The 15,185-nt window shown below is 38.6% G+C and overlaps 1 protein-coding gene across 6 annotated transcripts in view; it reads left to right on the forward strand.

Moving 5' to 3' along the window:
* NTRK2 (neurotrophic receptor tyrosine kinase 2) overlaps positions 1–15,185 on the forward strand; it is a 217,519-nt gene that overhangs the window by 16,773 nt on the left and 185,561 nt on the right. For all 6 annotated transcript variants that reach the window (XM_061456280.1, XM_061456281.1, XM_061456282.1 and 3 more), the window contains exons 2-5: positions 770–844; positions 1,106–1,177; positions 8,683–8,751; positions 12,543–12,697. In XM_061456280.1, coding sequence (XP_061312264.1) covers positions 770–844; positions 1,106–1,177; positions 8,683–8,751; positions 12,543–12,697 — 371 coding nt within the window. The remainder of the gene's footprint in view (positions 1–769; positions 845–1,105; positions 1,178–8,682; positions 8,752–12,542; positions 12,698–15,185) is intronic.

A 15,185-nucleotide genomic window follows, 5' to 3' on the forward strand; every position in this document is an offset into this window, starting at 1 on the left:
TTTTTTTCAGATTATATATCATCCATGCATTATCTGTAAAACATTTTAATTTCCAGTCTGTGGGATGTCACTGGTTATTCATAGATCTCACATGATGATATTACAAAGGACCAGCTTGCATGCCCACACCCTTTTGGGGTTCAGGCAGATATTCATGTTATGTGAGTGTATTCAGTGCTTTGGTATACTATGGGTTTTCTCTTAATTTCTGCTTTTGCATGTCACATCATGATGTACAGCATCCCTTTTCTCAGTTTTCCTACAGCAATACCTTGTAAATAAATAGAACTGAAGCTAACTTTGTGGCAGGGAGTAAATCAGTTTAACAAGCGATGATGTTAACAGCATGAGAGAAAATGCTAGGGCAGTCTGATCCCCCCCTCAGCATAAGTGGGAGTAACTTCTCTGCCACCATTAAAGTTGGCCTTTTTGCTGTGATGACATCTGTGAGGTAGGGAAGTATGTCCTGGAATTTGGTAGCACTGTAATGCAGCTTTACTGTGCCTTCAGGGTGATGAACAAGGTTTCATTTCCCCTGTGTAAAACTCAACTGTTTCTCCTCCAGCCCTGTCCTAGAAAGTGCCATTTAAATGATGGGGACATATTTTATGAGCACTTTCACTCTGAAGGTGCCCTAACAAGATCTTAATGTTAATTGTGTAGGTCAGCAATCACTGCTGACTTTCAGACATCAGTGCTTGATCTTTGAACAGTCAAAAGCCATGGAAGGATTCACTTTCCTAATTTTTCTATCTTGCTTTTTCAACAGTTTCATCGCAAACCAGGAAAAATTAGAAAGTATCAATGACAACGAAGTTGGATTTTATGTTGGACTTAAAAATCTGTGAGTATATGGGATACATACTTAGTAAAGTTGTTTTTTCATTATTTCTTTTATAGAAGCGTATAGTAACCTCATCAGAGAGCAGGCCTAACTTTGTATGTAATAGAGGACAGTTGTAGATCTTGCAGTTCAGCCTTGTTGAGATATGATCCACACTCTTATTTCAACCATTATTATCAATATGCTTTCCATTACATTTTAAATTAAATACTCATTGCATTTAATATATAGCATACATAACAGTTTTATGTATTTTCACAGGACTGTGGTGGATTCAGGCTTAAGATTTGTGTCCCGTCAGGCGTTTGCGAAAAACATCAACCTACAATACATGTAAGTAGGAACAGTGTCTGCCTTCTAGGTCAAAACTGCCCAAGTCATATTAATTAATTGTTAATTTATTTCTATCTTTTACCATTTCCTTCATAAAAAATGTTCCAACAAGGCAGAGTTATAACGGTCTTCTGTCATTAATTGACCCTAAGTAAGAGAAGTGTGGTGAGGAACTGGCAGAACATAGGAAATACGTGGTAAGGAGCTTGCAGATCATAAGAACATAATGTGGGATGGTAAAAAGACTGTTCAGTTCATTATCCTGTCTCTAACAATGGACTTTGGCTGTGTATTTAGTTGTAAGTAGTAGCAGAGAGGGTGCCTCTCTCAGCTGGGTGAGTTGGTGCTGAGGGTTTGCATCACACTGGGCGACATGAGTTTGACTAACTAATGGGCTGAACATGTTCTAGTAGCTACACACTGCAGCAGGAGCATGCGTAGAGAATATCTAATATAATTTGATCAGTGTGCATGCCCAGAGACTGTGATGTGACAGTCCTGAACTTTGGTCCTGAAATGATCAAAAAATTCACTTTGGAAGCTCATGCAAGATCTGAACTAGTACACCCAAAGAAGAATATAAGAATGAGGTTACTTTCATACCAAAATGCAATGCGTGCTTTGTGAACTTCAGGAAGCAGAGTTGATGCTTGTGAAGCCTTTTAAGTGTGTACTTTAGAGTTAGCAAAAGCTGAACTGATCAAAGTTATTTATAAAAGAGCAAAGTTCTTTATAAAAGTACAGAGAAAAATGATCAGCTAATTGAAAGACTTTGTTTCGGTTTAGAGTAAGTACATGACCTTGGTGGAATAGACATGGAGTAGCTCGCTTTGCTATTTACATGGAAAACTGTAGGTCTAGTTGTACAAAACATTGAGATCATGGGAAGGACTCAGTTCCTCACAGGTACCCTCTTCTAGCCAAGTATTCAAGTGTGTGTTTCAGTCCATCCATCTTTGTTAGATATACTTAGCACTTAACCCCTTGCTTTTGTTAAAGTCCTAATGAGACTGAGAAACATAAGGTGAAGCCTTGGGCTTGTAAAATAACTTCCTTGTAATAGGGAGGAACTGTTGAAGAGAGCAAAGGGCTGATTGCTTTGCTAATTAAATGGAATCACTTTCTGCACCTCTATTTTCCAAAGAAGGGAAATTAATTCATGTAGGGAGTGGATGTGAGCGACTGTATCTGCCTAAACCGTAATTGTTGTCCTTAATGTGGAACTGTCACTGGAAGACAGTAAAACACATCTTGGCAGCCTAAGAGACTTACATATTACTTTATACAGTCATTAATAAAGTAAATATCTTTTACTATAATGAGTTGATGATATAAGGGCAGTATCTTCTAAAATAAATTTGTGTTTACCTGTGTAACACTTGCTCACTGAATTATGGTTAAAGATGAAAGTTATGGTAAGAGTTATGATAAAAGATAAAATTCCATAAAGCCAAGTGCATATGCACTGGCTGTGGAAAATGTGCAATAAGAGCCTACTGCCTGAGAGGCACATTTGCAGAGAAAGATTTAGTCACTGTGCTGGGACGGAATCTCAGCTTATCATGGCAGAACAAAACAAATTCAGTCTGGGATCAAAAGGAATTTTGTGTTAGATTTTTACATCTTTTCCCCATTACCTTAGCTTCTTGGAAGGCATCTATTGGAATACTGTATATAGATTAGGACACTGAATCTACACATCTTGAAAGATTACAGACAAGAGCAACAGAGCTGTAAGAAGTCTGTAAAGCAAATAATTTAAGGAGGCTCAGAGTCTGAATACGTTCTGTCCAATAAAGAGAAGACTGAAAAAGAACATTTTCCCTTTAAAGAAGAATAATTATTATGAGGAGAGCAATCAGTTCTCTCCACAACCATGACTACAGTGTGAAAAATAATGAGTTTAGTAACTCAAGGTAAGTAGGTGTTTGCAGGATGTTCTCAGTTGTACAGGGCAAGTAGACTGCAAAAGGTAACTTAGATAGGGATCCTCTTGATGGGCTTTTTTTTTGCCTGTTTCCTTGGGGAAATGGGTTTCATGCAGTCATAAAGTGTCTCTGGTTGCTTCTAACCAATGGTTGCTTCTAAACAAAACTTAAACAGTAAAGGTGACCATTGCTCAGAACAGGGAGACCCCATTAGAGATCCCACTTAAGGGAAAAGTATTATGCCCATATGACCTCCTAGGCACTTTAGAACCCATGTGAGCAAGATGTCTTTAAAATACTTTAGTCACAGGAAGAGCTTCAGCTGGAGCACACAGTCAAATGTGAAATACATACCAATTGGTAAGCAGGCTTTACTAAGTCTGTAGTTCATGAAGCTCCTTGTTAGAAACAAATTAGGCTGACTGACATCTGTTTGGTTGATGTACATGGAATACCTGCATTATGAAACATTATGAAACTCTTATCCAGTTTCTTACTGTGTTTTCTCTTACTGGGGATTTAGTAATGTTAGCAGACACAAGATAAGCCTAGATAAGATGGAAAATCTTAAATGGCACCGCCTGCTCTATAAGCACATGACAAAGCAGTAAGTATGGAGGCATTCTTTGCAGAGGCCGATCTATTATCCTTGCAAGGAATGCATTTGTTTGTTTTCTCTGGCAAGTCTTGATGCACACTAAAATGTTTCTGAAAGCCCCAGTGAATCACTGCTTCTTATCAGCAATAAAACTCCTGTTGACTGCCCTGGGAATGCACTACCCCTCTTGTGGTTGGGACAGTGAAAACTATTAAGAGCTGAAATCATTTCACTTTACCAAGGTAACCTCTGAGTATAGGTCTTTGAAAAGTCTTGCATTTTATTTTGAAGCAGCAATTTGTTCGTATTTATAAAGAAAAGAAATCTCCAGACACATTTTCTGAAGACTGATATAACTGTATAAGATTTAATTTTGTTGATGATACTATTACAATTTTCTTCTGTGAAAAGTCTTTGCTGTAGTTAAAGAGCTTTATTATATGAACATAGTATTTATTTCTTGAATCATATGAGAATTATCGGATAATAAGGAACTTACTAGTACACATTTCCTTATGCCCTTATTTTCTTGGCCAAACTTCTGTAGCCCAGATATCTGTCTAGAGTTATGTAGGATGAGAAAATCTGAATACTAACATAAATAGCAGGAAAATAAATGCTCTAATAAATATTACCTAAGAGTCATTAATAGCCTTGCTCATCTAATTCTGCCATTCTCATTGACTTTAGAGTCAAATTAGTCAACAGTTGCATTTAACAGGCTGTTAACCAGTCCTAGTTTAGTAAGGCTGTAAATTTTGTAAGTTTATCTGCTACTAGCAGTATTTTTAATGGACCTGTATAACACATGTGCCTGGCATACTCTCAATACCTTTCAACATAAAAATACTTTTCATAGCAAGTGTGTATTTCCAAAAATATTTTAAAATAGCTATTGTTATATGCCAGGATGTGTATGACTGTATCACTGTAGATTTGTGAGTATAGTATATACACACAGGTCTTGGTATTAAAATGCATTTGTATCTCTACACTGTTCAAGTTTAAGTAAGGCAGCAAAATGAAACCACTTGAGACCTTGCGGCAGATTTCCCCTTGCTTGCACACAGCCTTGCCCCAGCCAGCTATAGGCAGAGCAAGCAGTTGCCTGTGGAGGGAGACTGAGCGTAGCGAAACTGGCCCTTCACCTTTTCTCCTCAGTTCTCCTTAGATCTCTTTCCTCCTCTTCCTTTTTGTTCCACCTTGCCAAGAGCACTACGGTCAGTAGAGGTGTGCTTGTCTTGCTAGCTGTGTGAATATTTATGCAGCTTTTCAGGCTGCTTTTGCACTCCTCACATGCCACAGGGCTGCTTTTTAGCTGAATTAAGACTAGCAGGTTAAAAGTGAGCTTGATATTCACATGTAAAATAGGGGCATGCTTTTAACTGAATTTGGGTCCTGTCCTTAGGTGTAGCTTTGAGCTTTGTTGCCAAGCTTTGTACACCAGACTTTTAGTCTTTTTTAGAAAAAAAAAAAAAAAGGCTTTAGAACCCCATATGGATCTCAGGGTTGCTTAATACGGTCTTTTTATGTGTAGCTGAATTGGGAAACTAATTTATATTCTCTCTCAATGGAAGTGCAAGTGTAGCCCTCAACTACTCTCTAGTAAGTCTGGTAGTGATTTTTTCACTTAACATGAATTAAAGAGACTGCAGCAGGCATCTTTGTAATCAATATAAAGTGCTCAGTTTATGAGAAATATATGGAATCATAGAATGTTTTGGCTTGGAAGGGACCTTAAACATCATCCAGTTCCAACCCCCCTGCCATGGGTAGGGACATCTTCCACTAGACCAGGTTTCTCAAAGCCCCATCCAACCTGGCCTTGAATGCTGCCAGGGATGGGGCAGCCACAGATTCTAAGGGCAACATGTGCAGGTGTCTCACTGCCATCATAGTGAAAGAACTTTGTAATATGTAATCTAAATCTCCTCTCTGTCAGATTAAAGCCATTCCTCCTGTCCTGTCCCTACATGCCCTCGTCAGACGTCCCTCTCCAGATATCTTTAGCTCTCCTTTAGGAAGCTGCTCTAAGGCCTCCTGTTCTCCAGAACCTTCTTTTCTTCAGGCTGAACAAGCCCAACTCTCTCAGCCTGTCTTCATGAGCCATGTGCTCAAGCCCCAGATCATCTTCATGGCCCTCCTGTGTTGAGGGCCCCAGAGCTGAATGCAGTACTCCAGCGTAGCAGCAAGAAGCTGAGATGGGAACTTGCCATGCTCCAAGAAAGTCCAGAAATCTCTAGGAATAGAACATTAGAATAACCTTCAAAGTATCATTTAAGGGGATAAATCTGTAAGAGTGGTCTGAAAAATTTGTGTTGAATTACTCGTCAACTTGAAAAACCTTGAATTGCTAAACCACATGGGACAAAATGCTACAGTCTAGAAAGCACTAAATGTTTCAATCCATGATCAAGAATAAGGCACAGGAGCTTTTAATTTTTAATTTTTCTCACTATTCTTGCTTCCCTTTCCTGGTGCATATCAAGCACAGCCAGTAAAAATATGAAATGAGAAAGCTATCAAGGTGGTTTTGTTTTTTTTTAAACTGGAGTTATTAAAAATGAAAGAATGACTATTGTTTTGATAATTTTACTTAAATTAGCAGTCCATTTTCTTTTTTTTTTTCGGTGGCTCATTTGGAGTAATTAATACCTGCACAAAGTGTTCAGAAAGTAGCATATCTGGTGACATCTGGGTGGTAACTCTGGCTCACGAGTCTGAATAAGTAAAGGCTGTTCTTCTGTCTAAAGGTCTGCAATAATCCTCCAAAGCTAGGACCGTCTTGAGGCTAAATGACAAGAAGATACAGCTATGGCACTGCCTAATTCTCACAGTCTGTTGTTTGATAGAGGTCATAGCTCTCAAGCAGACAGAGAGGTGAGATGGGTTAGATGACTATGAGTAAGCTGAGCAAGGAAACATGTAAGCAGCTAAGAGGAAATCTTTAGGAAACATGGGACTTCAGTCTTGCCCATGAAGTAAGTGAGCTGTTATGTCCATACTGGGTTACAAGCAGCAAACCCTCTCACTTTCATCTCTGTGTTTTTAAGACAGTCTTCAAAATTTTATTTTTAAGGTGTTATTTTCTTAAAACAAAAAAGACAAATGCTATCACAAAGGATGGCTGGGTCTCTTCTGAAAGATGTTTGTGGCCCATTTTCAGATCTGTATTGTGAAACTTCAGTATTTAGAAGGTGTTGGTGGGAGAGGGATTCAAATCCCGTTTGATTTGCCTTGGTATGGGATCAGAGTTTGAGCCTGGCTTTCCCAATGGGGCGCCAGGGAAGATCACACAAAGTGAAATGGCTTCAGATGGATAGAGAATTCCCTGAGGAATCCATCTTCTGATAGTTAGGGAGTCCTCCTGATAGGAAAGAGTAGGATCCTCTGCTGTGTGGAAACCAGATGACCTGGAATATGTTGTCTCCCATCAGAGCAGTGAGTGGCATGGCCATCTGTCTGCAGGATAGCCCGTGGTATTATCTTTCTGGAAAGACAGGGTTTAGTCGCTGTCCAGGTATAAGAAGCAGTTGTGTGCCTTGTTTGGTAATACCAAACATACATCTGCATGTGTTGTTTGGCAGTGTCAGAACTGGCAGTGTTTTCCTGCATGGTGAGTGATGAGTCGCCTTTGGAGGGATGGGTCTTGGTCTGCTTCACATTACGCTGGTACTGGAGACAAAAGCACAAGTCTGTATGAAGATTCATCTTCCTTCTCCCAAGATATGGCTTATACAGACTGGGAAAAAAATCATAGTGGCAGTTTTTACTTAAATGTAACTTCTGTCCTGCATGCAAATTGTACTTTAATTTTGATATATCAGATCAAAGTCTGTGAGACATTTCCATCAGTGTCTGCTACAGGGCAATCCAGTCCACATGACTAATGAAATAGTAGCTCATCTGTTTAGCTCTCACACATTGGGACTGGTCAATTTATAAGCTTGAGGCTGTTATTTGTCAGAAGGAGTCAACGAGGAGATACAGTAAATAGAATCTCTTTAAGTTTCGATTCTAAACATTTGTAGAAGATCCAACTTGTAAATTGTCTCAAAATTATCTTGTACTAAGAGATTAAGGACTGAAAGTCTGAGAAGTAAACACTGTATTCTTTAGTCAGGAATTTAAAAAAAAGAGGTTTAATCCCTGGTTTTAAATGCAATTCATCTTTAACTATGAAGCCCCTATGGCTCCTTTATAATACCACATAAAACTTGTGGTATTTTGGCTCATAACACTGATTTGCACTGTACTGTTGGCAGTTACACAGTTTTCTGCTCTCACTATCTTTAATTGGTGGATTGATAAGACTGTAGAAACCCAGCACTATTTTGCTTTGGGGTGGAGAATGTGATTTTGTAAGCCTGGGAGAGGAGGAGTATTTCTGATTCAGATGAATGTTTCTTTGCTCTGCATAATGGGAGAGGACCTTTCACTTAATTACCACTGGAAACCATAAACGCTTAATTGACATAAAAAAGCCCAGTGTAGGCATTTTAAAGTTTTCCTTTTGATCTTCCATATGGTTGCATATTGTACATGCAATTTGAAAAGAATAACTAAAAGAGGCTGTGACACGAATGTGTGCTCGCATGTGAGGAGGGCTTATGTGAGTACAGAGCTTAATGCAGCATCAAAGAAAAGGATACACCCATTTCAGTTATGAATAAATTGAGCATGTAATTAGCACCTGGACTTTACAAAATACTTTTGAAACACAATTAAATCTGCTGCTTTTCTGCAATGAACAGAAGTGCTAAAAGTGAAAATATTGATCCTTGCTGAATTTGATTTTGAATGCATTTGACTTTAAACCATAAAACGAGACTGAACACAATGTCTTTACAACTGAAGTAAAAGGAATAAAGGATTTTTAGAGCTGGTTTGAGTCCTTAATTTTTTTAGGAAACACAAACTCTGTTTTCAGTGTAAGAAGAAGCAATTCTAATTAATGCAATCTTTCTCTTTTCCCATAGCAATTTCTCCAGAAACAAGCTCTCAAGTTTGTCCAAGAAGTCTTTTCACCATCTGGGTTTGTCTGATCTGTAAGTTGTCATTTCTTAAAATAAAGTTTATTTCTGGCTGGAATGTAAGAAAAAGACTTTAAAGTTTGTTCTGTTGAAGGTAAAGGTCCATCAGTGATTATGAATGAAATTCTGATCCAAAGAAAGCATCAATGCTGGACACTGAAATACAGAGAGGTTTTCATTCCAGGCCTTCAAGAAGGTCAGCTGAATCTTTTAAAACAACATAGAGTTCAAAATAACCTCTGCTCTTCAGCTTTAAAAAGTTTTATTGTGAGATAACTTCACACAAAAATACTGTTTGCATTAAATACTTTAACTACTGAAAATACAGCCTTCTCCAGATCTTCAAATGAAGCCTCTCTATCATGTTCTTATATTGGCCCCACAGCTGCTATACTGATGGTTGGCTATTGAATTGTTTTCTTATTCTTTGAGTTACATCATGCTTTATATAATCATTTGGTAATGGAAGCTCTGGTAAACATGTATTTGTTGATCATTTCAATATTGCATTTTTATCCTCTGTTTTGTCAAGCAGAATTTCTGTACTGGTATACCTTCCAAAATTTTGTTCATCTTGCACGTTTGCTAATATGTGGGACTGCAGAGAGCCTGCTGGAGCTTTGGGACGGTTGGGGTTGCCAAGGAGTAGGAGATTGCTCTCCTGGAGTTCAGAGCAGAATCAGATGGCTGATTGCCTGGCTGTTGCCAGTCCAAGTACTGCAACACCAGCCTTGCAGTCCTTGACTGCTTCTGGTGGACTTCACCATGTGAGAAATGAAATGAGTAAATCCAAGTGCCACAAAAAGAGTTTATGCCCCCTACGTATGTTTTGTGAAGTTGGTATAATCACTTCCTTTATAGCCCAGGGAACATTGCTTACTGGAATTTCACAACTTGGTGGTGACCAAGCACTCTAATGGGGAGATGAGCTACTTGCAGAGTACTCACATTGCTGCGTGCCCTGCATAGGTATATTGGTTCTGAAGTCCCTTTTTCTTCATATGCCACATCTAGTCCCTGCCAAAAAGCCATTGTTAGTGTATACATGGCTGTGGCTTCTTTGTTTTGTAGTTACTGTGATCTCAAAAAAATAGATACAGGACTCAAACCAGTGCACAGTGTGAAGTTTGGACCTTTTGTGATTTTTCTAAACAGTTAGTGGAGAAATGGAGTCACCTTTGCCGATCTCCCTGGGTTTCAAAAATATGAGTGGTTATACTTTAGGGTTAGGAAGCATGCAAAAAAGGAAATTACTGCAATTCTGAAGGCATAGTCTGCTCCCATTTTTTTGGAGTTTGCTGCCAGAAACAAGTTTATTCCAAAGCAGAAATTAAGCCACCTTTGACTCTTTCCATCTCAGGTGAAAAGCTTCTTTTAGGCTGTGGGTGGATTGAGTGCTTATGAAAATTTGGAGGAGAATAATGTCAATGTTGCTTGTCATTCTGAAGAAATTGGTCTGCACCTGATCAGAAAGAAGTGAAAAAGGATTTGGGACAGAGTGAGAAAATCAAATGTTACAAATATGTGATGGGGATTATGGAAATAAAGTTTAATGAGTCAGGGAAATAACACTTGGAGGCAAAACAACTGGCTAATGTAAATTAGGAGTGAATATATTTGTGTTGTTAATACCAGAGTTAAACCATAGCCATTCAGTGTCATGGTAGTAGAGGCAAGGTACTGGATACTGGGAGGTACTGGGAGTGAGCCAGACATGGGAAAAATGGATGGGGTGAAGTCAAACTGAGTAGTATTTGAAGTATGAAGCCAGTGTGTGATGAGGGACAAGTTGAAAGAGGGAAAGGCTACAAATCTGAGGGAGGGTGTTGTGGGCTTGGGAAAGAGTGGAGTGTAGGGATAGAAGAGCTAAAGTTTAGCAAAAAGAGATTGCACTGAAGTGAGATAAACAGCTATTGGGCAAGTGAGGGAAAGAAAGTAGGAGGAGGGAAAGCATAACCTGAAGGGAGGAAAAATAGTGCTAAAATTACTAGCAGTTGAACAATTCTGTTGATAAGTGGCTAATACGTAGGTGGAAAATCAGAAAAAGAGAGAAAGAAGAGTATTGGAAGGGAAATCTGGGAAGGAAATCGTACTGTAAATAAGTTCTGAGGAGCTTCGTCTAATGACAGGCAAGTGTCCTGTTAGCACTTCTGTAAATCAAAACATAAAGGGATGAAAAGTTCAGAATAGTAGGAGTAGTAGTGAAATAGGAGATATTCACCAGGTATTGTAGAGAAAATGCCACTTTTAAAGGCTTCTTCTTTCAGAACAAACTGTAGCTACAACTGTAAAATTACAGCAAACCAGATAAAGACATATTGATGATCTTCAGGTCCTTTCCAACCCTAACCTTTCTATGACTCCATGATTCAATGTAATTTGCTTTTGCTAGGTCAGATTCTTTCTTTCACCCAAGTGTGTGTGGAGGGTCATCATACCTCTCTCCAGCCTATGATATGCCTAACTCCCTTCATGGGTTTAATACAAAACAAAACAGTGGGAAAAGAGGACTGCTCAGCCACTGGTGAAGGGAAATTTCTCTGTAACAGGGAAGTTACATGATGAATCAGAAGATGGGATGTAAATCTTGCTGTTTTGAAAATGCATGTTGTGGATTTTGACCTAAGGGATCCTAATGTTCATTCACTGTCTTGCATAAGCAATTCTTTTCCATGCTTATGGTGAAGTCCAGCAAATGACTCCTGTGAATACAAATTGCACCTTCAGAGACTTGCAAGAATGATGCCCAGGGTGCCCAGCTGTTAATCCTCAAACAACTGCAGATGACTTTTGGGGGAACAGGTTACAGCTCTCATAAGCTGAGGTTTTTGTTATTTGCACACTTCATGTCCTCAGGAGACATTTGTGAACATAGATTCCATGAGCAGCTTGAGTTTTGTTTCTGTACATCAAAAATACCCATGAGATTTTGTTATGAACAATTGTTCTCCTATAATGAGGTGTCATAAACAGTAACTTGAACATGCTTTATTTGATCTCATGAAAAAATAACACTGGAGCATTTTTTACATAGACATTTGGTTGTTTCTGTTGGTATTTTACTTGGGTGTTATTGCATTACATTACTGTGTGGTTTTATTAAATTTTAAGCCTAGAATTTGGTACGTTTGCTAACCTGTGGTTTCAATTCCATCATATCATATAGCTAGGTGAAACATTTCTGTTTCAGGGACATTTTTTTCAGTTATTGTTTCTTTATCACATTACCTAAGGTTTTACTGTGAGATTTTTTTAGACTGTTGTAGTGGATGAATTTTGAAGGTTAGGCAAAATTCTTTTGTATGATTAGAGTTTGTTAGAGTTTGTCTATAATCCACGACTGCTTGACTCAAAAAAGAATTTACCACCTCACAGCAGTAAACCTTTTATTCATGAACTTTCTCAGGTAGCCGAGCAGGGAGTCAAGTGTAAAAGAGGAATTCTGATCTCTTCTTGACTTTTATGAAACAAAATGGAGCTTGGTGAAATGCCCAGCTCTCTATGTGATTCTGATTTATACCAGTGAATTGGAGATGGTAGTCAAGACCCCTGTGTGATCTCTCTGATCTATGACAGTCTGGATTCTTGGTACAAGAGGAGCTTCATTCTTTGCATGGAAACCATTATTGTCTTGCAGCTTGTGTTGTATTGAAGTTACTAAAGTTGAGTTGCTTATCCTTCTTAACTAAAGAGATCAACTTCTCCTTTTACCCAGCTGAGTGCTTGGAGTCTCCCTGTCCCCCATTTTTTTCCTGTGTGCATGACACATTCTGCATTCTAAATAAGTTGGGTTTTTTTTGCTCTAGGATATTGGTGGACAATCCGTTCAAGTGTTCCTGTGAAATTATGTGGATCAAGAAATTTCAAGAGACAAAGTTTTATACAGAAACTCAGGATTTATACTGCATAGATGACAATGACAAGAGGACATCGTTGATGGATATGAAGATCCCGAACTGCGGTAATACCCTTTTAACATAAATTTACTGCTAAAGTATTGTAAGAGAGAAAAAACAAACATGTTTTTTTACAAGATGCATTCTCAGGATAACAATAGCACTGCTAAAGGAAAAGATTTCAGTGGAGATACTAACCACTCAGTGGTCTTTCATCCCACATGGAATGATTCTGGGAGCTTCACGCAGAACTCTTTTATTTTCTCTTGATCCTTTATAATGTGCCACTATTCAAATGCAGGAAACCAGAACAATTATAGGTAACACACAATTATATAAAACGCATGTGCCTTTGTTAAACTAAATAGTAGTGCTTCCAAGCTCAATAGACACGAAAATTTACCTCTGTGATTTTTTTTGTAGGTATTTATGGTTGATGAAGTCTTTGTTTTCCTTCATAAATACAAACTATGGAGCTAGGACTATAGGAAGAAAAATCAGAAGAATAGCATGCCAATAAAGATAAATCAGCAATAGTTATGTTCTTCACCCAGATAAAACTCTACTGAGTTCATTTCTAAATGCTATGCAAAAGATAGAATCTTAGGTCTGTAGAATGTTGCAGCATACTGTCTTCTGTTAGCTTATATGGATCTGGAGATAGTGGAAAAAATGCTATTACAATAAGGACATCCTCTTACTTATTTTGTATACAACTTTGCTGAGTGTGTCTGGTCCCAGGGCAGCTGGTGAAAAGTTTCACAAGCTAGTTGAAGAGATTTGTTCTCTTCTGTGTATGAGGGGCAGAGGACGGGTGTTTCTGATACAGTGTGAGACCTGCTGGAGTTTGTAGTTTCTTCTGCAGGGAGTGAGGGTGCCCAGCATCAGGCAGGAAAGAAAGAAGTAAGGGTAGTCTCATGGAGGGCTGATTTGTATTGGTAAAGCTATAGTTGAATAGCAGGAGAAACACAAAAATTATAACCCTTTCTATTTGTATCAGTGGCTATTGAGTGTCCTTTTCTCCACTGCCTATATGGAGGGTGTGACACCCTCTGGTAGCAGCTGTCAGTAACTAACAGCCATGGAGAGGACCTGCTGCAGACCCAAGATAGGGTGTTTAATGGCAGTAATATGTTTTATGACCATGTATCTTGCTGTTGCTCATGTCCAGCTTTCTGCTGGTGTGGTGGTGTATTCAGGACAAAAATGATGCTAGTGTCTGGTGCAATCAATAAAACCCAAACCTGTCACAGGGAGTCTTGTGACCTGCAGAATCTGATTTACCTCAAGTGGGCGATGATACCGAGATGAGCTAAATGGAGCCAGCTTTCTGCTCCAGCTGGATGGTGAATAAATCTCCTGGATAGAGAAAGGTCTTCTGATGGACTGAGATAAATTAGTACTAACGAGGAACTCCAGCATAATCTTCTCTAACATTCCTGGCTGGCACATATAGAAGCCACCAGGTAACTAGGATTTTCCTTTGAAACCTTTGATGTTAAATACCCAGAATTAGACCTATGAAGCATTAATCCTTTCCCCTGAGTTCTTAACCATCTGCAGTCACAACAGACTTGTTTCTGACCCGGTGCATGCATGTGTACACATGCATGCATTCTGTTGGCATATCTTGACTAAAATACTTCCTATGGCAAGGAAAGGTTGCACTTCCAACTAGAGGGGGAAGAGGAGGAGAAAAGACGAGTATATACAACATTCAGATTGGAATTTGCAACATGTGGAATTTGCATATGGGAAACATGGTGCTGACGATCTGTGTGTATGTCAGCAAATGCCTGCAAATTATTTATGTTAGTTTTCAGGATTCAGGTATCACTAAACTTTACATAATTGGTGGGTTTTGTTTTATTTTGTTTTGTTTTCTCTTTTTGTGGGTCTTTCCCCTTAATATAACTTTTTCAAAACGAGCCAATGTAGCTTTTAGTAAAGATGACAACACAGACTTTTCCTAGGCACAGAATAGAGAAGCCCAGGTGAAGAAGAATGACCATGTTGGTGAACCTGGGCTGTGCTCTGGAAGATGTCTGAAAGACCCAATGCATGTCTCTTGCCTTCTGCAGATATTTTTCTGTGTTTAAAAGGGCAGGACAATTAAAAAACCACCAAACCCTCACTGATGAAGCTGATTTATTTCATTTCAGGTCTGAGAGGCTAATAGGTAGACCTGAAACAAACAAAGAATTCAGCTTTTGACATACATGAACTTTCAACGTCAAGAGAAATTCCTGCTTGTGCAGGCCTTTTCATTGTGTTAATAAAACATTTTCTAATTTTTTCTGCTAATGAAATGTTTTCATCCCATCTTTGGTTTGTTAATTTTTTTTTTTCCAATTCAGAAATTAAGCAAATGTGCTCTCTTCTTTGTGTGCAGGTATTATTAATTACTTCATAATATCATAGTAAGTGGCCTGTACAGTATGTGGTAAATGTGTTGGTAATAGGACATCTCGCTACTGTATACTGTTAATAAATCTCGTGCTGGTAAGTTGGAAGAGGCTACTGTGGTTTCAGGATCATAACGCTTTGGTTTGT

This window comes from Pezoporus flaviventris, unplaced genomic scaffold (genome assembly GCF_033815535.1).
Source record: "Pezoporus flaviventris isolate CSIRO_AGI_PZ_B2104156 unplaced genomic scaffold, CSIRO_AGI_Pfla_v1 ptg000022l, whole genome shotgun sequence".
Classification (NCBI taxonomy): domain Eukaryota; kingdom Metazoa; phylum Chordata; class Aves; order Psittaciformes; family Psittacidae; genus Pezoporus; species Pezoporus flaviventris.